At 48.7% G+C, this 21,292-nt stretch overlaps 2 protein-coding genes and 1 long non-coding RNA gene across 5 annotated transcripts; 2 read left to right on the forward strand and 1 right to left on the reverse strand.

Moving 5' to 3' along the window:
- The first annotated feature begins 1,185 nt into the window (after window positions 1–1,185).
- Window positions 1,186–8,138, forward strand: pigq (phosphatidylinositol glycan anchor biosynthesis, class Q). Of its 3 annotated transcripts, none has more exons than XM_076983894.1 (11): window positions 1,186–1,296; window positions 2,062–2,774; window positions 3,139–3,270; window positions 3,411–3,531; window positions 4,083–4,209; window positions 4,926–5,079; window positions 6,251–6,362; window positions 6,664–6,744; window positions 6,883–6,997; window positions 7,179–7,240; window positions 7,400–8,138. In XM_076983894.1, exons 2-11 carry the CDS (start codon window positions 2,113–2,115, stop codon window positions 7,550–7,552), a joined length of 1,719 nt encoding a protein of 572 aa, XP_076840009.1. In that variant the 5' UTR covers window positions 1,186–1,296; window positions 2,062–2,112; the 3' UTR covers window positions 7,553–8,138. The 3 variants fall into 3 exon arrangements, with proteins under 3 accessions (XP_076840009.1, XP_076840000.1, XP_076840018.1); XM_076983885.1 differs by lacking the exon at window positions 1,186–1,296 and adding an exon at window positions 1,585–1,718; XM_076983903.1 differs by lacking the exon at window positions 1,186–1,296 and adding an exon at window positions 1,711–1,850.
- LOC143484883 (uncharacterized) lies at window positions 7,651–8,824 on the reverse strand. The gene is made up of 2 exons (XR_013122735.1): window positions 8,745–8,824; window positions 7,651–8,493 (listed from the first exon to the last, which is right to left on the reverse strand). It is a non-coding gene; the product is annotated as an uncharacterized LOC143484883 (long non-coding RNA).
- A 477-nt stretch (window positions 8,825–9,301) lies between these two features.
- On the forward strand, window positions 9,302–21,266 carry rab40c (RAB40c, member RAS oncogene family). The gene is made up of 6 exons (XM_076983989.1): window positions 9,302–10,607; window positions 13,899–13,959; window positions 15,857–15,917; window positions 16,319–16,396; window positions 17,021–17,243; window positions 19,033–21,266. The coding sequence occupies exons 1-6, from the start codon at window positions 10,454–10,456 to the stop codon at window positions 19,302–19,304; spliced, it is 849 nt and encodes a 282-aa protein (XP_076840104.1). The 5' UTR covers window positions 9,302–10,453; the 3' UTR covers window positions 19,305–21,266.
- The last annotated feature ends 26 nt before the right edge of the window (window positions 21,267–21,292 follow it).

A 21,292-nucleotide genomic window follows, 5' to 3' on the forward strand; every position in this document is an offset into this window, starting at 1 on the left:
TCCATCCATTAATCCATTATCTTTACTGCTTAATCCCCACTAGTCTGGGTCACAGGAGGCTGGAGCCAATCCCAGCACCATCAGGTGAAGGCAGGTACACCATGGGCAGGTACACCATGGTACCTACGGGCAATTTAGAGTGACCGATCAACCTAACACTCATGTCTGTGAGAGGAAACCAGAATTGATTGTAATGCTGTTTCTTCAACATTTTGATATATGCTGATATTTATTTATCAGAAAAATTACTGCATTAACTCAAAAAAGATTTGAGTAAGTCAAGGGGATTTGGCTATGCCATGCAAATTCATCACCAAGTTGTCTAAATGTGCTGAAATCCTAATGAAATACTGCCACCTATCGGTCTGCAGATAATATGACAAAATACCGCATATCGCAATAACAAATTAACCACCAAAAAAGCATATGGTCTGTGGCGTCCATGCTGCTTCGAAGCCCACAAAGTAGAGTAACGGGTCTCACAGAGGGCGGACAACATCCCCGGGCAGACACTCGAGACATGGTCGCTAAAGCTGGCAGGTGTCCTTGTGGACATATTCAACATTAACCCTTAGACTGTATTCGCAGAAGTCACCTGGTTCAAGACAACCACCATCGTCTTCCTCCCCGAGAAGATGGTCGCCTGTCTCAGTGACTACTGGCTGGTTGCTCTGGGTCCAGTTGTGATGAAGTACTTCGAAAGGATATATACATAAAATACTCATTTATTTTCTTATGTAGGCTATATATCTCTCTTTTTTGTATCCAGAATAGAAGGAAAATGCAGAATGCGAATTTCATTCTTCAGGACTGAATGTTTACTGTGCACCAAAACTCTTGAATCTTGAATAGAAATGAATTAAAGTACATTATGCTGCTAACCAACTTAACTAATAAACAAATCTTTATAAATCTTGTAAACACAAAAATGTTCGGAGTACATTTGACAAGCTAATAGTAAGAAACTAGGCTGAATTCTAAACACTGAGAACAATAGCCGAATTTAAATTTTAAGTTTACCTACTAAATTAACTCAAATTCACTTTCATGTGGCCTTATTGAATATCTATTTTTGTAGTAAGAGCAATATTCTTATGTCAAAAAAAAGAAATATTCGGTCATATAGGATCTAAAACAGCATTTTGTCAAACGTTAGTTCCCTCCAAAACTTGTGCTCTTATCTTCTGTAAGTGGTTATCAGGGGAAATAGGCTCGTTTTGAAGGCGCGACATTCTCATGCAGTCATTATTCTTTCTTTGAGTGGACGGCAGGCAATCTTCTCGACTGGACGTACGAGTGAGTAATCCACTGAATTATTATAATAGTTTACAGCTATTAACTATGTTCACTAACATATTTACAAAAGTATGAAACATTTAAAAATAATCAAACTCTCACGAGGTGTTAGACGTTACAGCTAAAATATCTAAATATCATTACGTTTCAGATTAGTCGGATTGAGTCAATAACTAAATTATATATATATTTAAAAGATAAGAAAGGAAAAGAAATATGTCAAATTCAGTGTATAGTAGGCTATTTGTATACCAGTCTCTCGCGAGGGGGGGTGGAACCAAACTTTCCAGTCTCTTTAGTTGACCCGGAACATATTACGAGACGCACCGTTAACTAGCAAAATGGCTAGGAGTAGCTAATGCTACGTTGTCCGTTACCTTGTGGTTTTCTGATGGTTGATTAGATGTAGTTTATAATGAGAGGTAACCTTCTGTGCTCTGGATACAAAACACCCAGAAACTGTCATCAGAAATATCGTGAACTAATAGCGAGCTAGCGTGCTGTGAACGTTTTAGCTAAGCTAGCTAACATGCTAAGTAAAGACCTTACGAGAGGTCAGGGCCTTTATTAGCCTTTATGTCTTTAGCTAAGCAGTCAACATTCATTCAACAGACATGTTTCAGTGTTTTTGTTGTTTTTGCTGTCTGTAAGTGCACTGTCCTGTTCTTGTGCTTATAACACGTGTGTGTGTGTGTGTGTGTGTGTGTGTGTGTGTGTGTGCGTGCGTGCGTGCGTGTGTGTGTGTGTGTGTTCTTCTTTTCACAGGACTTTATAGGGACATAACATTCCTTTGTGGGCTGTTTTAAAAAGGCAGTCATGGTGCTGAAAATATTTTTCCCCACGTGCTGCAACACTGCAGACAGTGGCTTAGTTGTTGGTCGCTGGATACCGGGCCAGGACTCAGCTGTGGTGCTGGCTGTCATTCATTACCCCTTCATACCTGCTCAGGTGAAGAACTACTTGAGTGAAATTCAGAGCCAGTCCCAGGTGGACCTGACCGTCCTCGGTTCGTGGAGTCTGCCCAAAGCTGGTCAAGAAGGGATGGACAGCTTCTTGAAGGACCTCAGCACCATCTTCCCCCATTCACGCTGGCTACAGCTGAGCCGTGAGATCGGCAAGAGGGGCTTCGCCTGTCGGGTCGTGCACGGCGCCGGCGAGTCCCCGGGTGGCGAGACGGACCAGATCGTCTTCGTCCATTACGACCAGAGGAAGGTCACGCTGTCTCAGCTGCACCCGATCCAGGAGGAGGGGGCCACGGAGGGGTCGTCCGAGCTGCGGGAGGTGTTTCACACAGTGGCGCGGAGCGGACCCCTGTTTCAGCTCGACAGGTACGACGAGGGGCCCCTGAAGCTCACGCACTGGCAGTCTGAGGGCAGGGAGGGGAGCATCCTCGTGGAGCTGTTCAAGCAGGCGTCGGTGCCACTATGTGTGCTGCTCACCTGGCTGGTGTCTCTGTGGCGGTGGCTGTGCGGGCTCAGGTGAGTCTTGACCCATGTACTTCATTCACTACAATGTTTTAATATTTTTACACATCTCACTTAAGTACTTTACAGTTTGTTTATATATAATCAAATGTGCAAGCAACATGCTTCTGAATTTAAATGGAGGGGGAGAGGTACTGCAGTGCGCTGTAGTAAAAGATGTAGAGATGTTCAAATATAGTACATATGGTTTACAGAGGGCCTCCATCAGCTGTGCAAGCAAAATGTGTCTGAGGTTAAATCCCTGGAGTCTTTTTCTGTGTGGTACTATTATTGTGTGTGACCGTGAGTGTTTGTGTGTGAACTGAAGAAAGACGAGCCAGTGTACAGCAGATGATTTCTGTATTTGACCCTGTTGCAGGATACTGAATATTTGGCCAGTGCAATTCATTTCAAGCAAGCTGTCTACCTGTGTTCAGGCAGCACACAGGACTCATCATTTTCAAACCGTTTTCACTACAAAGAAAGCCACGTCCCACATGGAATTTATGAGGTACAATATTTACCTATGCCAGTGTCATTTTAGCTCAGTGATTTTCTTTTTATAGGTTATCAAATTAGGTCAGTCGATATCAGGTGTTGTTAACACCCCAAAATAATCGGCTTATTATGGTATGCTTTTTTGTACTGTAGGAAAGCAAATATTTTTGTGTCCTTCCTCGTGGACGTGGCACTGGGATTGCTGCTTGTGTCCTGGCTCTACAGAGAGAATCGCCTCAGCCTGCTAGCGAACACCTTAGTGCCGGTGGCTGATGTAAGTGCTGCTTACAGTAGCGACGTAATAGAATTCACCTCCATGTACAGTATGTAGTAATATTGAGTAAGTATATATACATGTATGAGAGATTGTCTCTGTGTGGGTGAAACGGTTTACGTAAACAACAAAAGAGACATTGGCTGTGTTGGAAATAGCCTATGACATACTACTGCCGTACTGATCGAGCCCCAAATCAGTATGTCGTATGCAGTATGTGACCAAAATGAAATTTCCAGTACGTGAAACATACCTGGATGACCTACTACTTCCGCAAAATATTCCAGTACGCGAACAGAGCTATCTTCGTGGTGTACTGCATCCCATCATGCAACGCTACGATCACGTGACCCCGTAGTATGCTTTGCTTTTGTCGCATACTGGAAACTGTACTGCATACTACTACGAGGACCAGTACGCAGTATCCAGTATATACTGAGTCCAGTATGCAGTATGTAGTAGGCTATTTCAAACACAGCCAGAGTGTGTGTGTGTGTGTGTGTGTAGGGAGTGTACAGAATACAGCGGTTTTTCTCTGTGTACGGCTGCAGCGTGTGGCTAAGGAACTGCAGGAGCTGTTGGAATGGCTCATGGGTGCCCCTGCTGGACTGAAGATGAATCGTGCTCTGGACCAGGTGCTGGGAAGATTCTTCCTCTACCACATCCATCTGTGGATCAGTAAGTAGGGTGAACTACACTCTTAATACGTTCTCAATAGCCTAATCCTACATCCTTCAGGAATGACGTCAAGTGCAAATCCCAGTGGTTCAGTGAAATGTATTTTCCTTTCATGTCTGGTAAGTAGTGAATGTCAAGTAGAGTCCGTAGTGCTGCTGACACTGCATTTGAACACTGGAAACAAGCTCTAGTTAATAAGCTGGTTGCTCCGCCCTTAGTGTGCGTTCATGTCATGGGTCATGTCTCATGTCTCCTCAGGCTACATACGTCTAATGTCTCCTGTCTCCTCATGCTACATTCGTCTAATGTCTCCTCATGCTACATTCGTCTAATGTCTCCTCAGGCTACATTAGTCTAATGTCTCCTGTCTCCTCAGGCTACATTCGTCTAATGTGTCCTGTCTCCTCGTGCTACATTCGTCTCATGTCTTCTCAGGCTACATTAGTCTAATGTCTCATGTCTCCTCAGGCTACATTCGTCTCGTGTCTCCTCAGGCTACATTCGTCTAATGTCTCCTGTCTCCTCAGGCTACATTTGTCTCCTGTCTCCTCAGGCTACATTTGTCTCCTGTCTCCTCAGGCTACATTTGTCTCCTCAGGCTACATTTGTCTCATGTCTCCTCAGGCTACATTAGTCTAATGTCTCCTGTCTCCTTAGGCTACATTTGTCTCATGTCACCTCAGGCCACAATCGTCTCATGTCTCCTATCTCCTCAGGCTACATTCGTCTCATGTCTCCCTTTATTGAGATGATTCTGTGGTACGTTGGCCTTTCTGCTTGCCTTGGTTTGACCTTCGCCCTTTCTGTGCTGTCGGACATCGTGGCGCTTCTTACCTTCCACATCTACTGTTTCTACGTGTACGGTGCCAGGTAAGACAAACAAGCTAAGCGGCTATTTATGGTTTTCTGCCACCAGAGGGCAGCATGTGCCATCTTTGCCATCCGTACGCCAGACCAGGTAGCCAATACTCGGTTGATGGTTCATCAGCACACACAGCTGTTTTCATACAGTAAGCACAGCTGTCTGTGATGTGTGGGTACTACGTGTGCCCACTTGGGTCATGCAGTTTTATTCATAGCACAAGTCTAAAACTTATATCTGTAATCTTTCTATTTTCCAGTCTTTTGTTAAGTTATTATTTAGAAATATGGATATAAATCTATGTGGTTGAAATAACATTATGTTAAATAGATTAGGTTGTTTGAAATAATAAAATGTTTTTTAAGAAATGCTTTAAAAGGTACCATCGTGGTACGTTTCATATTTATGGTTTTTCCCCACCAGAGGGCAGCATGTGTTCCGCTTTAGATTATATGTCATTGTCCTGATTTATTTTAGACCTTGAATAAAGCGTCCACTGGTAAACATTTCCACTGAAGAATAATTTTTGAGATTAAGATCAATGGTGCAATTTAACCTGAGCACACTGCCTGGACTCAGATGTCTTCTGAGAACCACAGTGGACTGCTCCCGCCTGAATCCAGATCTGTTCTGAGAACAGTAGTATTGAGCAGTAGACTGACCCAGTCTGGACCCAGATCTGCTCTGAGAACTGGTGTTGATGACTGACCCAGTCTGGACCCAGATCTGTTCTGAGAACAGTGGTGTTGATGACTGACCCAGTCTGGACCCAGATCTGTTCTGAGAACTGGTGTTGATGACTGACCCAGTCTGGACCCAGATCTGTTCTGAGAACAGTGGTGTTGATGACTGACCCAGTCTGGACCCAGATCTGTTCTGAGAACAGTAGTATTGAGCAGTAGACTGACCCAGTCTGGACCCAGATCTGTTCTGAGAACAGTGGTGTTGATGACTGACCCAGTCTGGACCCAGATCTGTTCTGAGAACAGTGGTGTTGATGACTGACCCAGTCTGGACCCAGATCTGTTCTGAGAACAGTAGTATTGAGCAGTAGACTGACCCAGTCTGGACCCAGATCTGTTCTGAGAACAGTAGTATTGAGCAGTAGACTGACCCAGTCTGGACCCAGATCTGTTCTGAGAACAGTGGTGTTGATGACTGACCCAGCTCTCTCTGTAGGCTCTACTGCCTGAAGATCTACGGCCTGTCCTCCCTCTGGCGCCTTTTCCGTGGCAAGAAGTGGAACGTTTTGAGGCAGCGTGTGGACTCCTGCTCCTACGACCTGGATCAGGTACTGCAACCCTTCACCCACCCCCTCTGGGTCAGAGCCATGGGACCCCTGCTTTTGTTGTTTATAACTTCAAATACATAACAGTAGTGACCAATTCCTGAGCAGAATCCGTGCCCAACATTTCATGGGTGCATTTTAAACACCTGACCACACGTCAGTATCATTAGCATCGCTAATGCTGTTTGCTTTTAGCATCCTCATCTGCCCTCAGGTTATCTGGGTCTCATCTCCTGAGCCACGGTGTTTAGCATTGTGCGCTAAAGAGGCCTGTGTGCTGTTTCTCTGGTGTTATCTTCCCTAGCTGTTCATCGGAACGCTTCTCTTTACCATCCTGCTGTTCCTGCTTCCCACCACTGCCTTGTATTACCTGGTCTTCACTCTGGTGAGCTCTTTAAATTACATCGAGGTGACTCACAGTCCCGAGGAGGAAACCAGCCTCTCTGTTTTATCGCTGAAGTAATTGGTTCGTCGCCGTCGTCCTGATCGGTTGTCGTTTATTTTATATTTGTTGTGATGGCAGCTGCGTGTCGTGGTGGTGATGTTCCAGGGTCTCCTTCATCTCACCATCGACCTCATCAACTCCTTCCCCCTGTTCGCCATGGGTCTGCGGCTCTGCAGGTCCTACAGACTGGCAGGTCGGTCGGGGTAGATCCCTGTATCCTCACGTGGTTAAATGGCTTCCTCGTGCCGCGATACGCCTGCGGAGATGCGGGAAGCCGGAACTGTTCGACTTGTCTTTGTCATCGGTGTTGATCTGTTAGCCGCCGGGTGTGTTACACTCACAGCTGTAATCGAGCTGCTGTTTTCGCTTTCCAGAGGGAGTTAAATTCCGAGTTTTGTGTGAAGAGCCTGGGACTCCCCTGCATCTAATGATGGAGGTAACTGCTTTCAGTTCGGCTCCTAAGAACGTCTGTTTCACCGCTGTGGGGCCGCTCACAGCACGTGTCCAGCCTGTAACATACGCCATCTCTGTTCATTTACATCTTTATGCGTTTATCTCGCAACCTCTCCACTCTTCCCTGTCTTCCCGTTTTCAGATCAATCCCCTGAAGTGCAGCTCGGTCCTGCAGCACTACCGGACACCCACCTACAGCTGCTACCCCAGGGACTCGTGGGTCGCCCTGTGCAAGAAGCTTTTCATGGGGCAGCTTATTTACCCCTGGAAGCACAAAACCACCAAGACAGACTAAGGGTGGAGACCCCTTACCCCCAGGCAGACTGCAACAAGACTCTGCCTCACTGAGAGTGGTGGATAGGCAGGGTCATTTCTGCATTTTTGGCCTGGGAGGGAAAGAAAGACTCTTTCTTTCTGTGTGAATTGTGCTAAAGAATTTTCAATGGGGTAATGGCAGCTTAAGGGTATATTGGTGTTAGTTGTGTAGCTGAGGTAAATGCCTCTCTAGTTCAGGTATTCACAACACAAGCTGCAATAGTTTATTATTTTTTATCTTAATGGGAAATGGATTTATATCAGTATTAAAATTCCAAATGTTAACTTTTTAAATGAAATCTAATCATAGGTGTTGTTTTGCGTATTTTCTGTTACTTTTCAAGCTGTCAATGTCTTAATAATCAGTGTATTTGCTTTGTTAGCTAACATTCCTTTGGTTTATTTTTGTGAACTGTTACAACTGTCTCTAATTGTTCAGTCACTCCTGCTGTGGCCACTGCTCGTGGTCTATATGGTTTGTATAGGTTATTCTGAGCCATTGTGTTTATACCTGGTCTTTTTAATCATGGTCAGACCTGGAAAAACTAATTAAAAAAGAGAAGTGAGAGAGTGTTTTTTTTAAGCTAATCTAGACATGTAGGCACAATGAATTAATATAAAATAATTTGAAGGGATCCAATTTTGAGTTTGTGTGTGATCAGTTGTCACAAAAACCTTCAGTCCCTAAATAAATCCTCATATGATTAGTTTGCTTTAAAGTGTTCTTTTCATACAGTACGTTGCAAAGCCATTAATGGCCCCTCTGTGTGTGACCTGCTGTGTTGCTCTGCTTTGATGGAACCTGTTCCCATGTATACCAGATGTGCAATGGGCAGGGTTGTTCTTGGGGACCGCGTTTCAGATCTGGTCTATGGAGAACACGAGGGTGAAGGACTTCACCTTGGTCCAGGTCTCATTCACCTAGAGGTGGATTTGAAGAGGCAAACAGGATGTTGGTGTAAAGGGCTGTTTGATGCTAGTCGATTCCTACATTATTTGTGCAAAATGAGTTCTACTGTAGTCCTGGTGCAACTGTCATCAGTGATTCAGGTCAGGATGCAGTAATATATTTGCAGGTTTCATTTTGCACAAATACCTATTTGGGAAAATTGGGAGAAAAACATGCTGATTAGAATTATCTTAGAAACAAGCGTGTGTGTACACGTGCATACTCTTTTTAATAGCTTGTTTAGAATCCCAAAGAAGGTCCAGATGTCCTCTCGCGTCCCATGAGATCCTCATGTTGCTTTAATCTAGACATGTAGCACAAAGGCTTCATGCACTAATTTGCATTTTAATCTAGGGGGGGGGGGGGGGGGGGGGGGTTAATGTTTCTCTGAAAGTGAAACATCTCTGGCCGCTCAGCCTTCCTCAGCTGTCATGTGAACAGCTTCCATTAACAAAGTGAATTTTAATATGCGTGTGTGTTTATATATATATATATATATATATATATATATATATATATATATATATATATATATATATATATATATATATATATATATACGTGTTGTCCTATCGATTACAGCAAAAAACAAAGTCGTTATGAGAGTACTGAAGATACATTATTGCATCTTTGCCTAATACCACACTATCATTCCAGTGTGATATCCCTGATGAGTTTCTAAACACAAGGTGTCTCTTATGTGGTAATGAAGGCGTATATGGCAAATTTAAGCATTATTTCATGATCCGTGTGCCCAGGGAATGGACTAAACTGGACCTGAGCCAACACGGACCGGTGTGCTGCCGGAGGAAGGCGGGGGTTTGTTTGGGTAGGCGGCAGCGCTCAGTGGTGACAGGGACAAAACCGGACGTCCAGGAGGACTACCTAAAGATACACGTACCGTGGACGAGCAAGACTGGACTAAAAAGGATATATTTATATTTATCAGTACCGCGTCTAAGACATGTACAAGAGCGACGAGCCATGCTTCAGGACGAACACGGCGAAGATCTGAACCTTTGTGGCCCGGACGACGGGCCTGTGTGTGTCTCGCCCCGCCGTGATCTGCACTTTGAGCTGCAGTAGTTCGCTTAGCTTTGCGAGACGAGAAAGCTGCAGAAAAAAAACAAACAAACAAGAAAAAAAAAAACAAGACAAGTTGTTATTAATTTGCAATTGACGGCTAGATAGATGCACGACTAGCTGCGGCGCCTTTAGGTTAGCTGGCTGGCTAGCGGAGCGGCGGAGCCGAGGAAGCGGTTGTGCGGTCTGCTGTTGTCGGCGAGGAAGCGACTACTTCCCCCCCCCCCCTCCTCTTTTTAGCGGATTCCCTAATGATAACGCGGGATGTTTCACTTCGTTTCACCGCATTAGTTTGTATAAGTCCCCGTTAAATTGGCCGCGCCGCCCGGTCTCGGCCGGTCCGCTCGTCGTGGTGGCGCGTCAGGTTAGCTCGGTGTGCTAACCTGAGGAGAAGTTCGCCGCCTCAGCTGGTGTGGTGTTGTCGTTTTTTACGGGCTAGCTAGCGCGCGTTTAAAAACCCGCCGCGGCGGTCCACGCACTCGGTTCTGCTCGGTTCGTCCACTTCGTGAACTCGGACCGTGTGTTTAGTGTCTAACCTGCGTGTGCTGGTGAGTTTTTTTTGTCGTTTTTGTGTCGCCGCGATATATTCGTTATCGGACTCGTTAGCCGACTAGCTGCACGGCGCGAGCTCAGGCGCGAGCCCCGTCGTGTCGTTAGTGCCCGTCTGGTTTGGACGTCCTTCGTTTATTTTTGAGTTTTTGGTGGAGAAGATCTCATATTTGAGGAGTCTGGTGCTGGATTTGGGCTCGGAAGATTTAGATGACATAGTTTTGGCGTTGCTCAAACCCCCCCAGTCGGGCGTCGGAGAGCAGCGAGACCAGCGACGTGCCCCCCCCTCCTCCTGCTCTGATGCGAGCTGAGATGGGCACCCAGGGCAGCCCTGTGAAGAGCTACGACTACCTGCTGAAGTTCCTCCTGGTGGGGGACAGTGATGTGGGCAAAGGAGAGATCCTGGACAGCCTGCAGGACGGATCCGCAGAGTCGCCTTACGCCTACAGCAGCGGTGAGATGCTGGGTGACCCGGGACGGGTGTGCTGGGGTCAGTCTCCAGAGAGCAGCAGAAATGTTTGACCCTTGCATGATTGAACTGGTGTGTTTGAAGGATGAATGCAAAATGAAGGTCACTGTCTTGATCCCAGAGCACATTGATGTTGCATTGGCCACCATGCGTGTTGGGTAATGTAAATATTAACATGCATCCACAAATACATTGGTAGGACGTTGAGAAACTGTACGCTGTAGCCCATTCTTTCATGATTAGACATCTGGAAATAAGGGGACATGCTTTGTTTTTTGTTGATGAAAGTGGCTTAGTTGACATCTTTTTATGTCGGGAGTGATTTGAGCCTGCTCATGGTTTCAAAAACACGTCCCAGGTTGCTTTATTCAGCATACCGGGGCGAGCTGCAAAACACGTCTGACGTTCAGCCTCACGTCAGTGATGATCAGCACGTGAGACTAGCCTAACTGAGTCACGGTGCGGGTACAGGCCTTCAGTGGTGGAATTTCACTGGAGGCTTCTGAAGGCGTTTGCCATACCAGCAGATACACCCTCACTTTGTTCAAGACACGTGGATCACGTGATCCTTACAGAAGGGTAGTGAGATTGTGAAGCATATAAGCTTTAATTTCTGTGTGGCCTCCATCTAGATTGCAGAGATGGTAAACGGACAGTTCTGAAACTCCAGAATTAAAGACCCGTATTTCAGTTTTGACTCCGCTTCTCTGATGTGGGAGGAATTTAGTTGGATTAAGGAATAATGTAAACAAACCTGATGTGTGTCAGTCCGATTGGATTTGGTTTTCATCCTCATCAAACACGCCAAGACTGTGGACTCTCAGTCTTGGCAGGGCCCGGCCAGACCTCCCAACCCCGAGGCCGGTTCGTAAGGTTGGCGGTGCACCTCACAGCCCAGCACGCCTGGTCTCGTGCTCTCAGTTTTTAAAACATGTCTGTGAACAACCGCTCGTCATGCACTGACATAGTTAGGCCTAGTACCAACACGGATTTCCCGCCTTACCCGAGTTCGGACCTGTAGCCCAAGGCTGTTATAAAATCGGCTTATGGCTTGGCTTGTATTATTTATTTATGTTTTCCTTTTAACTGACGGTCTGTGCGAGAGGGTTCGATTTCAGTGCTCGGTGTGTATCTCCAGGGAGCGGCGTTCACTTCCACAGAGCTCATGGGTCTCCGGTGCGCTGGTTTGGTGGGGCGCGGCCGCTCACTTCACTCAGCACCTCCGGCACACGTGCGGTGGCAGGGATGGTTAAACCAGATTTACAGCCTGCCCCGCTTTCTGGGCCTCGTCACACGCGTCGTCTCGCGCTTCTGATCTTGCGGGTTTGGCTGAAATGGCGCGGTGGAGGCCCAGGTACTCGCCGTAGGGGAGAGCGTTTCTCTCTACCCCTTCACCTGCAAAGGCCAGACTACACACACACACACACACACACGCACGTTCATGAGTGAGGCTTTTCGGACCTCCGTCAGCAGCTCCGCCGCTGGGTGGAAACTCCCGGAAGGATCTGGAGCTCTGGAGGATTTTCCCCTCGAGGCTTGAGTGAGGGCCAAAGGTCGGCGTGTGTGCTCTGGCTGCTGAGCGGTCGGAGTGCTTGGTGTTCTTGTTTGTTTATTTGGTGTTTATCCTGAGCAGAAAGAGGTTCGGACCACCGCTCACCCCCCCCCAACCCGCCGTCTGTGAGTGGGGGCCGCAGCGGTAGGCCGTTGCCTGTTTATTAAGCACTCTCGCATGGGTGGGATAATCTCTCTCTCTCTCGTTACCCATGATCTGTTTCTGGGTTGTCAAAGCTTAGTGAAAGAGTGTAAATGCTCTCTGACTGTGAGACACCTTTGTGGCTACGTGCGCTAGCTGCCTTCTACCTACCGTACCCACACCGCAGCGGAGAGATTTATTGTGATTCTCGAGCGACTCCTTCCTAAAAATTTGTAGTTCTGTCAAAAAAGGGGGCAGGGAACCTTTTATCTACCTTGTTACTGTCTGAATTCTAGAGTTTGTAGACCCTCTCGGGCCCAGAGGGGTCGAAGTGGACCCCTGAACATGGAGCTGTCTGTGGGAACGCAGCTGTGCACTGGCATGGCTTCACAGATGAGCGTCTCGTGCGTTTCCCTGCGCTCCCCTCTCCCACGACGGCTGACCTGATCATATGTGTGAAAGGATGAGACCGTTTTTTTTTTTTTTTTTGCATGACGAGGGGTTAGATTTTCAAGTGAGTTGGTTTTGGCCTTAATTACGTTGTTCTGTTGACCCATTCCACCCCAACACAAACTGCCCCGACTGGCCAAGAGGTATTTTGTACTGTTGTCCCGGGCCCCCGGCACCGTGTTTTACCCTGCCCAAGGGCATTTGTGCAGTCATTATTGTTGAAACCTGCAATAGCCAAACGTAGGTGGCTCATTTAAATATAATGCTTTGTTCCAGGTTCATAAAAATGCATGAAGACCAGGAGGAAATATATCAAAAGATAATATATTAACAATTAGTCTGATGCTTATTATATCTCTGGGTGGTGGTTAAGGTTCTCTTTAATTGGTCTAAATCTCACTTTTCGTAATGAATCATGCATTTGGTCTGTGCTATAGCAGTACTCACTGTACCTGACCTTTACTCTGTGAGGTAATCTCTGTTGTCAGATTATGGTGGGGGCCCCATTCGGTAGACTGGTGGTAGTTAAGGACACCACATTATTATGGGCTGTCAGCACTTTGGTTTCACTGGCAATCAGATTGTTAGTCCACCGAGCGTCAGTGCGGCAGTCAGATGAGATCTCTGCACCACTGTGAGTGTTAGTGCACGGTTCCCTGTGAAAGTGGGAGCACACGTCGGTGTTTCGTTGGAGGCGGAGCCTATTAATATGCAAGTCAGGTTTAACGGTCCTTATAAACGTCCACCTCCCGTCCACGGTGGACGTCTCTGGCCGCGTAGGCGGAGAAGGTTGTCCATCTCCACCTAAGAGCCTCCTCACGACGGGGGGGGGGGGGGGGGGGTCTCAGAACATTAGTCTGAGTGCTTTTAAACTGGAGGCTCCCATCAAGCTCCTGGGACACCGCAGAGATTAACAAAAAAGTGTTTCAGCATCAGCAGGTTTTGATATCCATCTCTCTTCCCACATCTTTCTCTCTCTCTCTGTCTGTCTCTACCCCCTCTCTTCCTCTCCCCCACACTGTCCTGCTCCCCCTCCCCTGATCTTTCTCTCTCTCTCTCTCTCTCTCTCTCTCTCTCTCTCTCTCTCTCTCTCTCTCTCTCTCTCTCTCTCTCTCTCTCTCTCTCTCTCTCAGGGATCGACTACAAGACCACCACCATCCTGCTGGACGGGCGGAGAGTGAAGCTGGAGTTGTGGTGAGTTCTCCCACTGTGTGATGGGGTGGAGGTGGAGGAGGGGGGTGGAGGTCTGTGGGGCGTCTGCGAGGGGAACCGGGCCGGTCCAACTGGCTGCACCGTGGCTGGAAAACGGCGCCGCAAACATTTTTGTTATCGTTGAACTTGCTGGAGAAAAACAGGTGCTGTCCCTGTGTCCACTTTCACTGTAGTGTCCTGGACCGTCCAGTGAGGTACACACCTGCCTCGGGCCGTAAAACTACACACATGTGAAGCCCAGTTTTGTTTGGCTGGCTGGATGTTTTCGTTCACATCACACAGCCGATCTTCACACACGGTGTCACACCTTCCACATACCACCTTATCCAAATACATTAAGAAGGAGGTTATGTTTGTAAACAAGGGCCCGATCCGGTTCGAGATGCCTACCCCTCCTTATGGCTCTTTAATTGGACTTAATACCACACCCGGAAATGCCAACGCTGCCTGTATGACTGAGGGAAAACCAGTAGTGCGAGTTAGCATGACGCGGGTCCACGTTAGCGTGACGCGGCCCCGCGTTAGCGTGACGCGGCCCCACGCTCATATATCCAGCTCCTCACCACCAAGCTTTTGGGGTTGAATCCCCGGGTTCATCTCGAGGAAGGATCGATGGCGTCTCTAAACCGCACGTGGGCGTTCAGGTCCGGGTGACGTCTGTGTAGACCGGCGCCGTCAACACCAGCTTCGTGCCGGGGCGGCCTGGAGTCCTACATCCTGTATGGTAGCTGCAGCTACAGAGACAACTGCAATACAGCAATTGTGTGTGTGTGTACGTGTGTGTGTGTGTGTGTGTGTGAGACGTGCCAGGGTATTCATGTATCAGATTGAGCTTCCTGTCCGTAGGGGTGAGGCTTCCATTAGACAGGAAGCAGTCTCCAATGCTGAGAGGGGGAGGGAGAGAAAGACGGGAAGAAAGAGACGGATAGGGAGGGGGAGAGAGAGAGAGAGATTGTTTGTATGCTCTCTCCAAGGCCGTAAAAGCATCCCCACTGCCCCTGTGGTCCCAGATTAAGGGCCTGGCATTGTGCTGCAGGTCACGTGAGCTGTGTGACTTCAACATCTGCCAGTCGCAGGACACTGGTGCACAGCCTCGGCCTTCAGGACACTAATGCGGGGCCTTCAGGACACTGGTGCACAGCCTCGGCCTTCAGGACACTGGTGCGGGGCCTTCAGGACACTGGTGCGGGGCCTTCAGGACACTGGTGTGGGGCCTTCAGGACACTGGTGCACAGCCTCGGCCTTCAGGACACTGGTGCGTGGCCTTCAGGACACTGGTGCACAGCCTCGGCCTTCAGGACACTGGTGCGTGGCCGTCAGGACACTGGTGCGGGGCCTTCAGGACATGGACTCTGGTGTCTGGGGCGGATGTTTGGCACGCGTGTCCTGCTGGAGGTCCCGGCCGTCGTGAGCACACTGGAGCACTTCAGGCTGCGTGTTCCTGCAGGCAGGAGCCGCACTGGGAGGGCTTTACGCCCGGGGACTCGGGGAGATAGATAAGCAGGAGAATTGAGTAGATGCATTCCTCTCTGTCCAGAGAGAGAGAGAGAGAGAGAGAGTGCACATGAGAGAGAGAGAGAGAGAGAGAGAGAGAGAGAGAGCGAGCGCGCGTGTGTGTGTGTGTGCTCAGAAATGCTGTGTGAATGGAGAAAAGTTGCCAGACAGGTTTTTCCTGGTCATGATGCCAGCGTGAGGAGCTGATTCATCTTGTTTGTGTCTAAGCCCACAGTGCAATGTCGCCTCTAGAACGTTCTATCTGCTCTTCAGATTCCAGTGAGAGTGAATTGAATGGGCAAAGCTCTGTGTGGCACCTGCCCTAACTTGTCCGTGTGCCTGTGTGTGCGTGTGTGTGTGTGTGTGTGTGTGTGTGTGTTCTCAGGGACACTTCGGGTCAAGGCCGTTTCTGTACCATCTTCCGTTCCTACTCCAGGGGAGCCCAGGTGAGACCGACTGATCCCAGAACTGTAACCCCCCCAATGGTCACGTGGGGGGCGGGGCTTACCAGGGCCCTGCCCTGCCCACCTCTGCTTACCACCTGCAAATCATAAATCCTTTCTCTTGACGGGGTATAATGTTTAGTATTACTGAATTTGGTTGATACTTTTGAATATTTAGAAAGCTTCTGAAGAACCTTTTGCACACGCAGTAGACTGCACATGGACGTTCTCCATGAATAAATCCACAGCAGGGTTTCTGCAGTGTTCGTGTGGCTGGTCTACAGTGCTTTTAGTTCCTGTGGTTTCTGCCAGAGCGGGATGTGGGGGAGCTGTTCTTTATTGTGTGTGTGTGTGTGTGTGTGTGTGTGTGTGTGTGTGTGTGTGTGTGTGTGTGTCCGGTCCAGGGCATCCTTCTGGTCTACGACATCACCAACCGCTGGTCCTTTGATGGGATCGACCGCTGGATTCGAGAGATTGACGAGGTAAGAGGTCAGAGTGTGTGTGTGTGTGAGCGCGAACATCAGAGGCACTCTTCATCTCTGGAGGTCTGCTCTTGTGCTGAGCAGGGAAGAGGTTGTTTGCGTCCATCAGCACAGCCACACGCCCCAGCAGCACACGGTGACGGCGCTCACATCCTGAACCCCTCCCCCCCCTTTCCTGCTGCCGCACACCCGCTGGAGCTCAGCCAATGAGGACGCTCGGTCTCTCCGCACACCCCTCCCCGATCACACTGCGTATACGAAAACATCCCTGCTTCTCTATATCTATATAGTGGCTCATGTGTGCGCGTGTTTACTGTAAATGGAACTTTTGCCATGGTGTGTGTGTGTGTGTGTGTGTGTGTGTATTTTTGGCTGTTGGTGCTGGTTGAGGAGTTCTTGTTGATGCTCCATCCTCACACCACGTTGGGCTTGGCCCGCAGCCACATGTATAAAGACGTGCACAACAACACACACACGTGCGCACACACACCTGTGCGCAGTCTGGGAGAGCAGAAAATGTCAGAAGCCGAGGGGTCTGCGCGTTTGTCTGCGCGTGTGTCTGCGCCCCAGCTGACCCGTTTTCTCGTCCCGCCCCCTTTCTCTCACCCTCGCCCCCCTTCCCAGCATGCCCCGGGAGTGCCGCGTATCCTGGTGGGCAACCGTCTGCACCTGGCGTTCAAGCGGCAGGTTCCCACCGAGCAGGCGCGCGCCTACGCGGAGAAGAACGCCATGACCTTCTTCGAAGTGAGCCCGCTCTGCAACTTCAACGTCATCGAGTCCTTCACCGAGCTCTCGCGCATCGTGCTCATGAGGCACGGCATGGAGAAGTTCTGGAGGCCCAACCGAGGTGATCCCCCCCCCCCCCCCCCCCCCCCCCCCCCCCCCCACACACACACACACACACACACACACGTTTTAGTGAGGGAGAAGTCGTGCGGGTGATTTGACCGTCTGTGAGGTTATGTCTCGTGCCGTGACCAACCGCAACACGACTGTCCTTGAACCCGCTCTGCTGCCCGGCTTGTTGAGAAACAAGCTTCAGAAGACGCGTTGGACAGAGTTAGTGTGCGCACGCCACCCTCCAGCAGGGCTGTCTTCGGGGGGAGGACGAATCGCGGGAAACCACAGTGCCTGCGGTCCAAACTGACACAGAACTAGAGGCATTAGGAGAGTTAAACTATTTCTCTCTTTCTTTTCTCTCTTCTCTCTCTCTGTAACTGTGAAGCCATCCCGTGAGAGTCCACAATGTCTCGCAGTACTGTCCTGACTTTAAGCGCAGCTGGTTCTAATACGCACTTCTTTACCGCCTTTTAACTCCATTTTCCCTCTGCCGGTTCCCGTCAAGCCGCGCGCTGTTCCCACGCCGTACAAGTGGCGTCCCCGAGTGCCAAGGGACGTTTCCAGGACTATTGAGTTACACGAGTCGTCTAATGGTTCCACGCAAAGGGTTGAATGGGAACGTCTTTCACAACCGACGTTCACATGTAGGGCGGTTGATTGATAACGGCTTAAACCACACACGCACCATTCAAACGCACTGGTGGATGAATGAGGAACAGAGGTGGCCAGGCAGAGCAAACACTTTTGTCATTTTTACTTTTACTTGAGTACATTTTGACCCAAGTAGTTTTACTTCACTACATTTGAACGCCCTCACATTACTGAGTAAAAAATTATTGATGGTGAAAAATTAAATGCGGGCAGAAATGTAAACTTCTGAGTCCCAGAACTGAAGGCCAATTGCATGGCCTTGCCTTGCGCATGCCCTTTCCATTGTCTCATAATCAGGTCGTCATCTGGTGCACTTTTTTCCAAAAGGATGAGATTGTTCTATCTTTAAATCTTCTATCTATCAGATTCTGTGGGATCCTGTGGACATTTTATTGTGAAAAGTGGAATCCTGTGGGCACTGTATTTTGAATAGTTGGATCCTGTGAGCATTTTAAATAGTGGAATCCTGTGCGCATTTTGTTTTATTTTGAGATGTGGGATCCTGTGGTGATTTTATTTTGAGTTATGGCAACCTGTGGACATTTTATTGTGAATAGTGGGATCCGGTGGACACTGTATTTTGAATAGTTGGATCCTATGAGCATTTTTAAAATTTTGATGTGGGATCCTGTGGGCATTTTATTGTGAGTAGTGGAATCCTGTTGCATTTTAGTTTGATTTGTGGCATCTTGTGGGCACTTAATTTTGTGTGCATTTTGTTTGTTTTTTGAATAATTTGTAATTTAAATTTCTTTATTCTTATAATAGTGTTGTCCGTTGGACAATAGGACTGAAAATTGTTTGCACTTTATGGTACAGGTTGTGACTGTCCTTGTGCTGTGAGGAAGTATGTTCCTGAGTCCAGCTGATCTTTTTGCAAGTGTGGATGTGCACTTAAATACGCTTTGAAATCGATTAAAACAACTTGTGCTGAATTTGGTTCATGATTCATCCATGCATTAAATAACTGAAAGTAACTAGGTAACTTTTACTCAAATTACATTTTAAATGAAGTAATTTTGTACTTTTACTCGAGTAAATTTTGAGATGGGTAATTTTACTTTTACTCTGAGTAGATTTTAGGCAAAGTAATGATACTTTTACTCAATTACAATTTTTGAGTACTCTTTCCACCTCTGCTCCAGTGTTCACTCTGCAGGACCTGTGCTGCCGTGCCATCGTCTCCTGCACGCCGGTGCACCTGATCGACAAGCTGCCCCTCCCCGTGGCCATCAAGAGTCACCTGAAGTCCTTCTCCATGGCCAACGGCATGAACGCCGTCATGATGCACGGACGCTCCTATTCGCTGGCGCACACGGCCGGCGCCAAAGGCAACAGCCTCAAACGCTCCAAGTCCGTCCGGCCGCCCCAGAGCCCGCCCCAGAACTGCACCCGCAGCAACTGCAAGATCTCCTAGCCCGTCCCCGCCCCACTCCGGGGGGCGCGCGGACCTTCGGGGGCGTTTGTGGGCGGGGCAGGCCGTAGGTGTGGCCTCTCCGAGGATGGGCGGAGCAAACGTGTCCGCCGGGGTGAGGTGTTACATCGATAACATCGGCACCTTGAACGCGCGGGACTCCTTACACGATTCGGCGGAGATTCTGCTTTGCCGCTGCATGTCGCCCGTAATGCGTTGGCGCCCTCTGCTGGAGCGTCTGCACCAGGACCAGGAGGGGTGGAGCCTGAGCATATTGAGACATACAACATTTTATTTGTTTTTTTTAATTTTATTATTATTATTTTTTACCTCAGACCATTTGATTCTGTTGAAGTTCTTTTCATCAGCTCATTAAGCTTAATTAATTCATTAATTGGTTTTCTAACGTCAGGTTTTCATTGATCCTCCTCTCCCAGGAGTTCATTATTATTCTAAGCCTCGACAACCCTCTGCCGTCACACATTTATGCCGGATGCACCTGTTAAAATGCGCCGTGTCCCGCATGCGTTTGACGAGGGAGCGCGAAGGAGACACGTAGCATGATTATATATTACACCACACGTCAAGGCGGACCGTGACTGGACTCCCCACGTCTTCCTCCAGCCCGTTCTGGTTTCTGGAGCGTTTCTGTTGGAAGACGTTTGGTGGGGGGGCCGTTCCTCACTGCTCGACACGCCAGCCGCCTCCTCAGGGGGGTTCTGGCAAAAACAAAACCATCCTCACTGTTGTGTTCGTCCCGTCCCCCGCACGGTCACACGTCTTGCTGACATCGTTTATTCCACGTGTAGCGTAGTTCTTAACAGCTGTTCTAGGAGCAGGTCCCCACGTTAGAAGCACCGGGTCTGTGTTTACACTCAGCCTGCAGAGTGAGTCCCGCCATCTACCACACCCCCCGCGCCAGCTACCACACCTCCACACACACCCCCACTCTTTTCCTCCAGAGTCGCACGACAGGAACTCACACGCAATCCGTTTCATCAGTTTTAAAGCACTAGGACACGTTTAGTCACTTTTCCTTTGAGCCCCAGTTGGTCTGTTTTTGGTCTTTTAAAAGACCCCGGGCCAATTACCACAGCCCTTTACCCCTGGCCAATTACCACAGCCCTTTATTTCAGTGTTTTTATATCCAGCCGGACGTTCAGTGTTAGTGTTGTCACGAGTGAAACATGAAAGTTTTCTCATAAATTTTTTTTTTACAGCACAGAGAGCGAAGTGTGTCTTCAGTACCGGGCCAGTTGACCCTGTGATCGCTTTGAAGACCTGCGAGCGTTGAGCGCGTGTTCACACCTCTCGATCTCGAGCACAAGCTTAACGTAACGTAATGCTCATAGCAAGCGGAGCTTAAGACCCCGTAGACCCCAGCATGGCTGCGGTGTCCTGATGGCTTTGAGCACGTCCCGCCGTCTTCCCACGTTATCGGGACCCCCCCCCAACTTCCCATGCGTCCAGTCCGCACCACGGCGCAGATGATTCGGCCTCAGCTATTCGTGGCTGATGAATAATGGATCCCCGTCCGGCAGATCAGAACCGACCCGTCCGGCAGGCCCTCCTCACCGGCTGCCTCTGTCCAGGAAGAGGAATGTTTTATGTAGAACAGCCACGCCCCCACACTCCACCCCCTCTATCTCAGGGACTCCCTAACATCCCTACACCACCACACACCCACCCACACCCTCCAGAGGGTTGGGAGGTTTCACTCTCCTGCGTTTCATGGGTCTTCTGTAACTTGCCTCTGGAGAGTGAACATGCATGTCGTCAGATGCTGTACGCTCTACCTAATCGCGACGGCTCCATTGTGCAAGTCTGTGTTGGGAGAGGACTTATCTCTGTAATTCTTCACTTTAATGCCAGTGGTTTAAGTAACAAGCTATTGTACCAGCACATGGCCGACTGCAGAACCCTTAGTGGTAGGTTTAGTTTTCAAGGGCATGCCCCCCCCCCCCCCCATCCCGCACATAGTAAAGTGCAAC

This window comes from Brachyhypopomus gauderio, chromosome 2 (assembly GCF_052324685.1).
Source record: "Brachyhypopomus gauderio isolate BG-103 chromosome 2, BGAUD_0.2, whole genome shotgun sequence".
Lineage (NCBI taxonomy): Eukaryota > Metazoa > Chordata > Actinopteri > Gymnotiformes > Hypopomidae > Brachyhypopomus > Brachyhypopomus gauderio.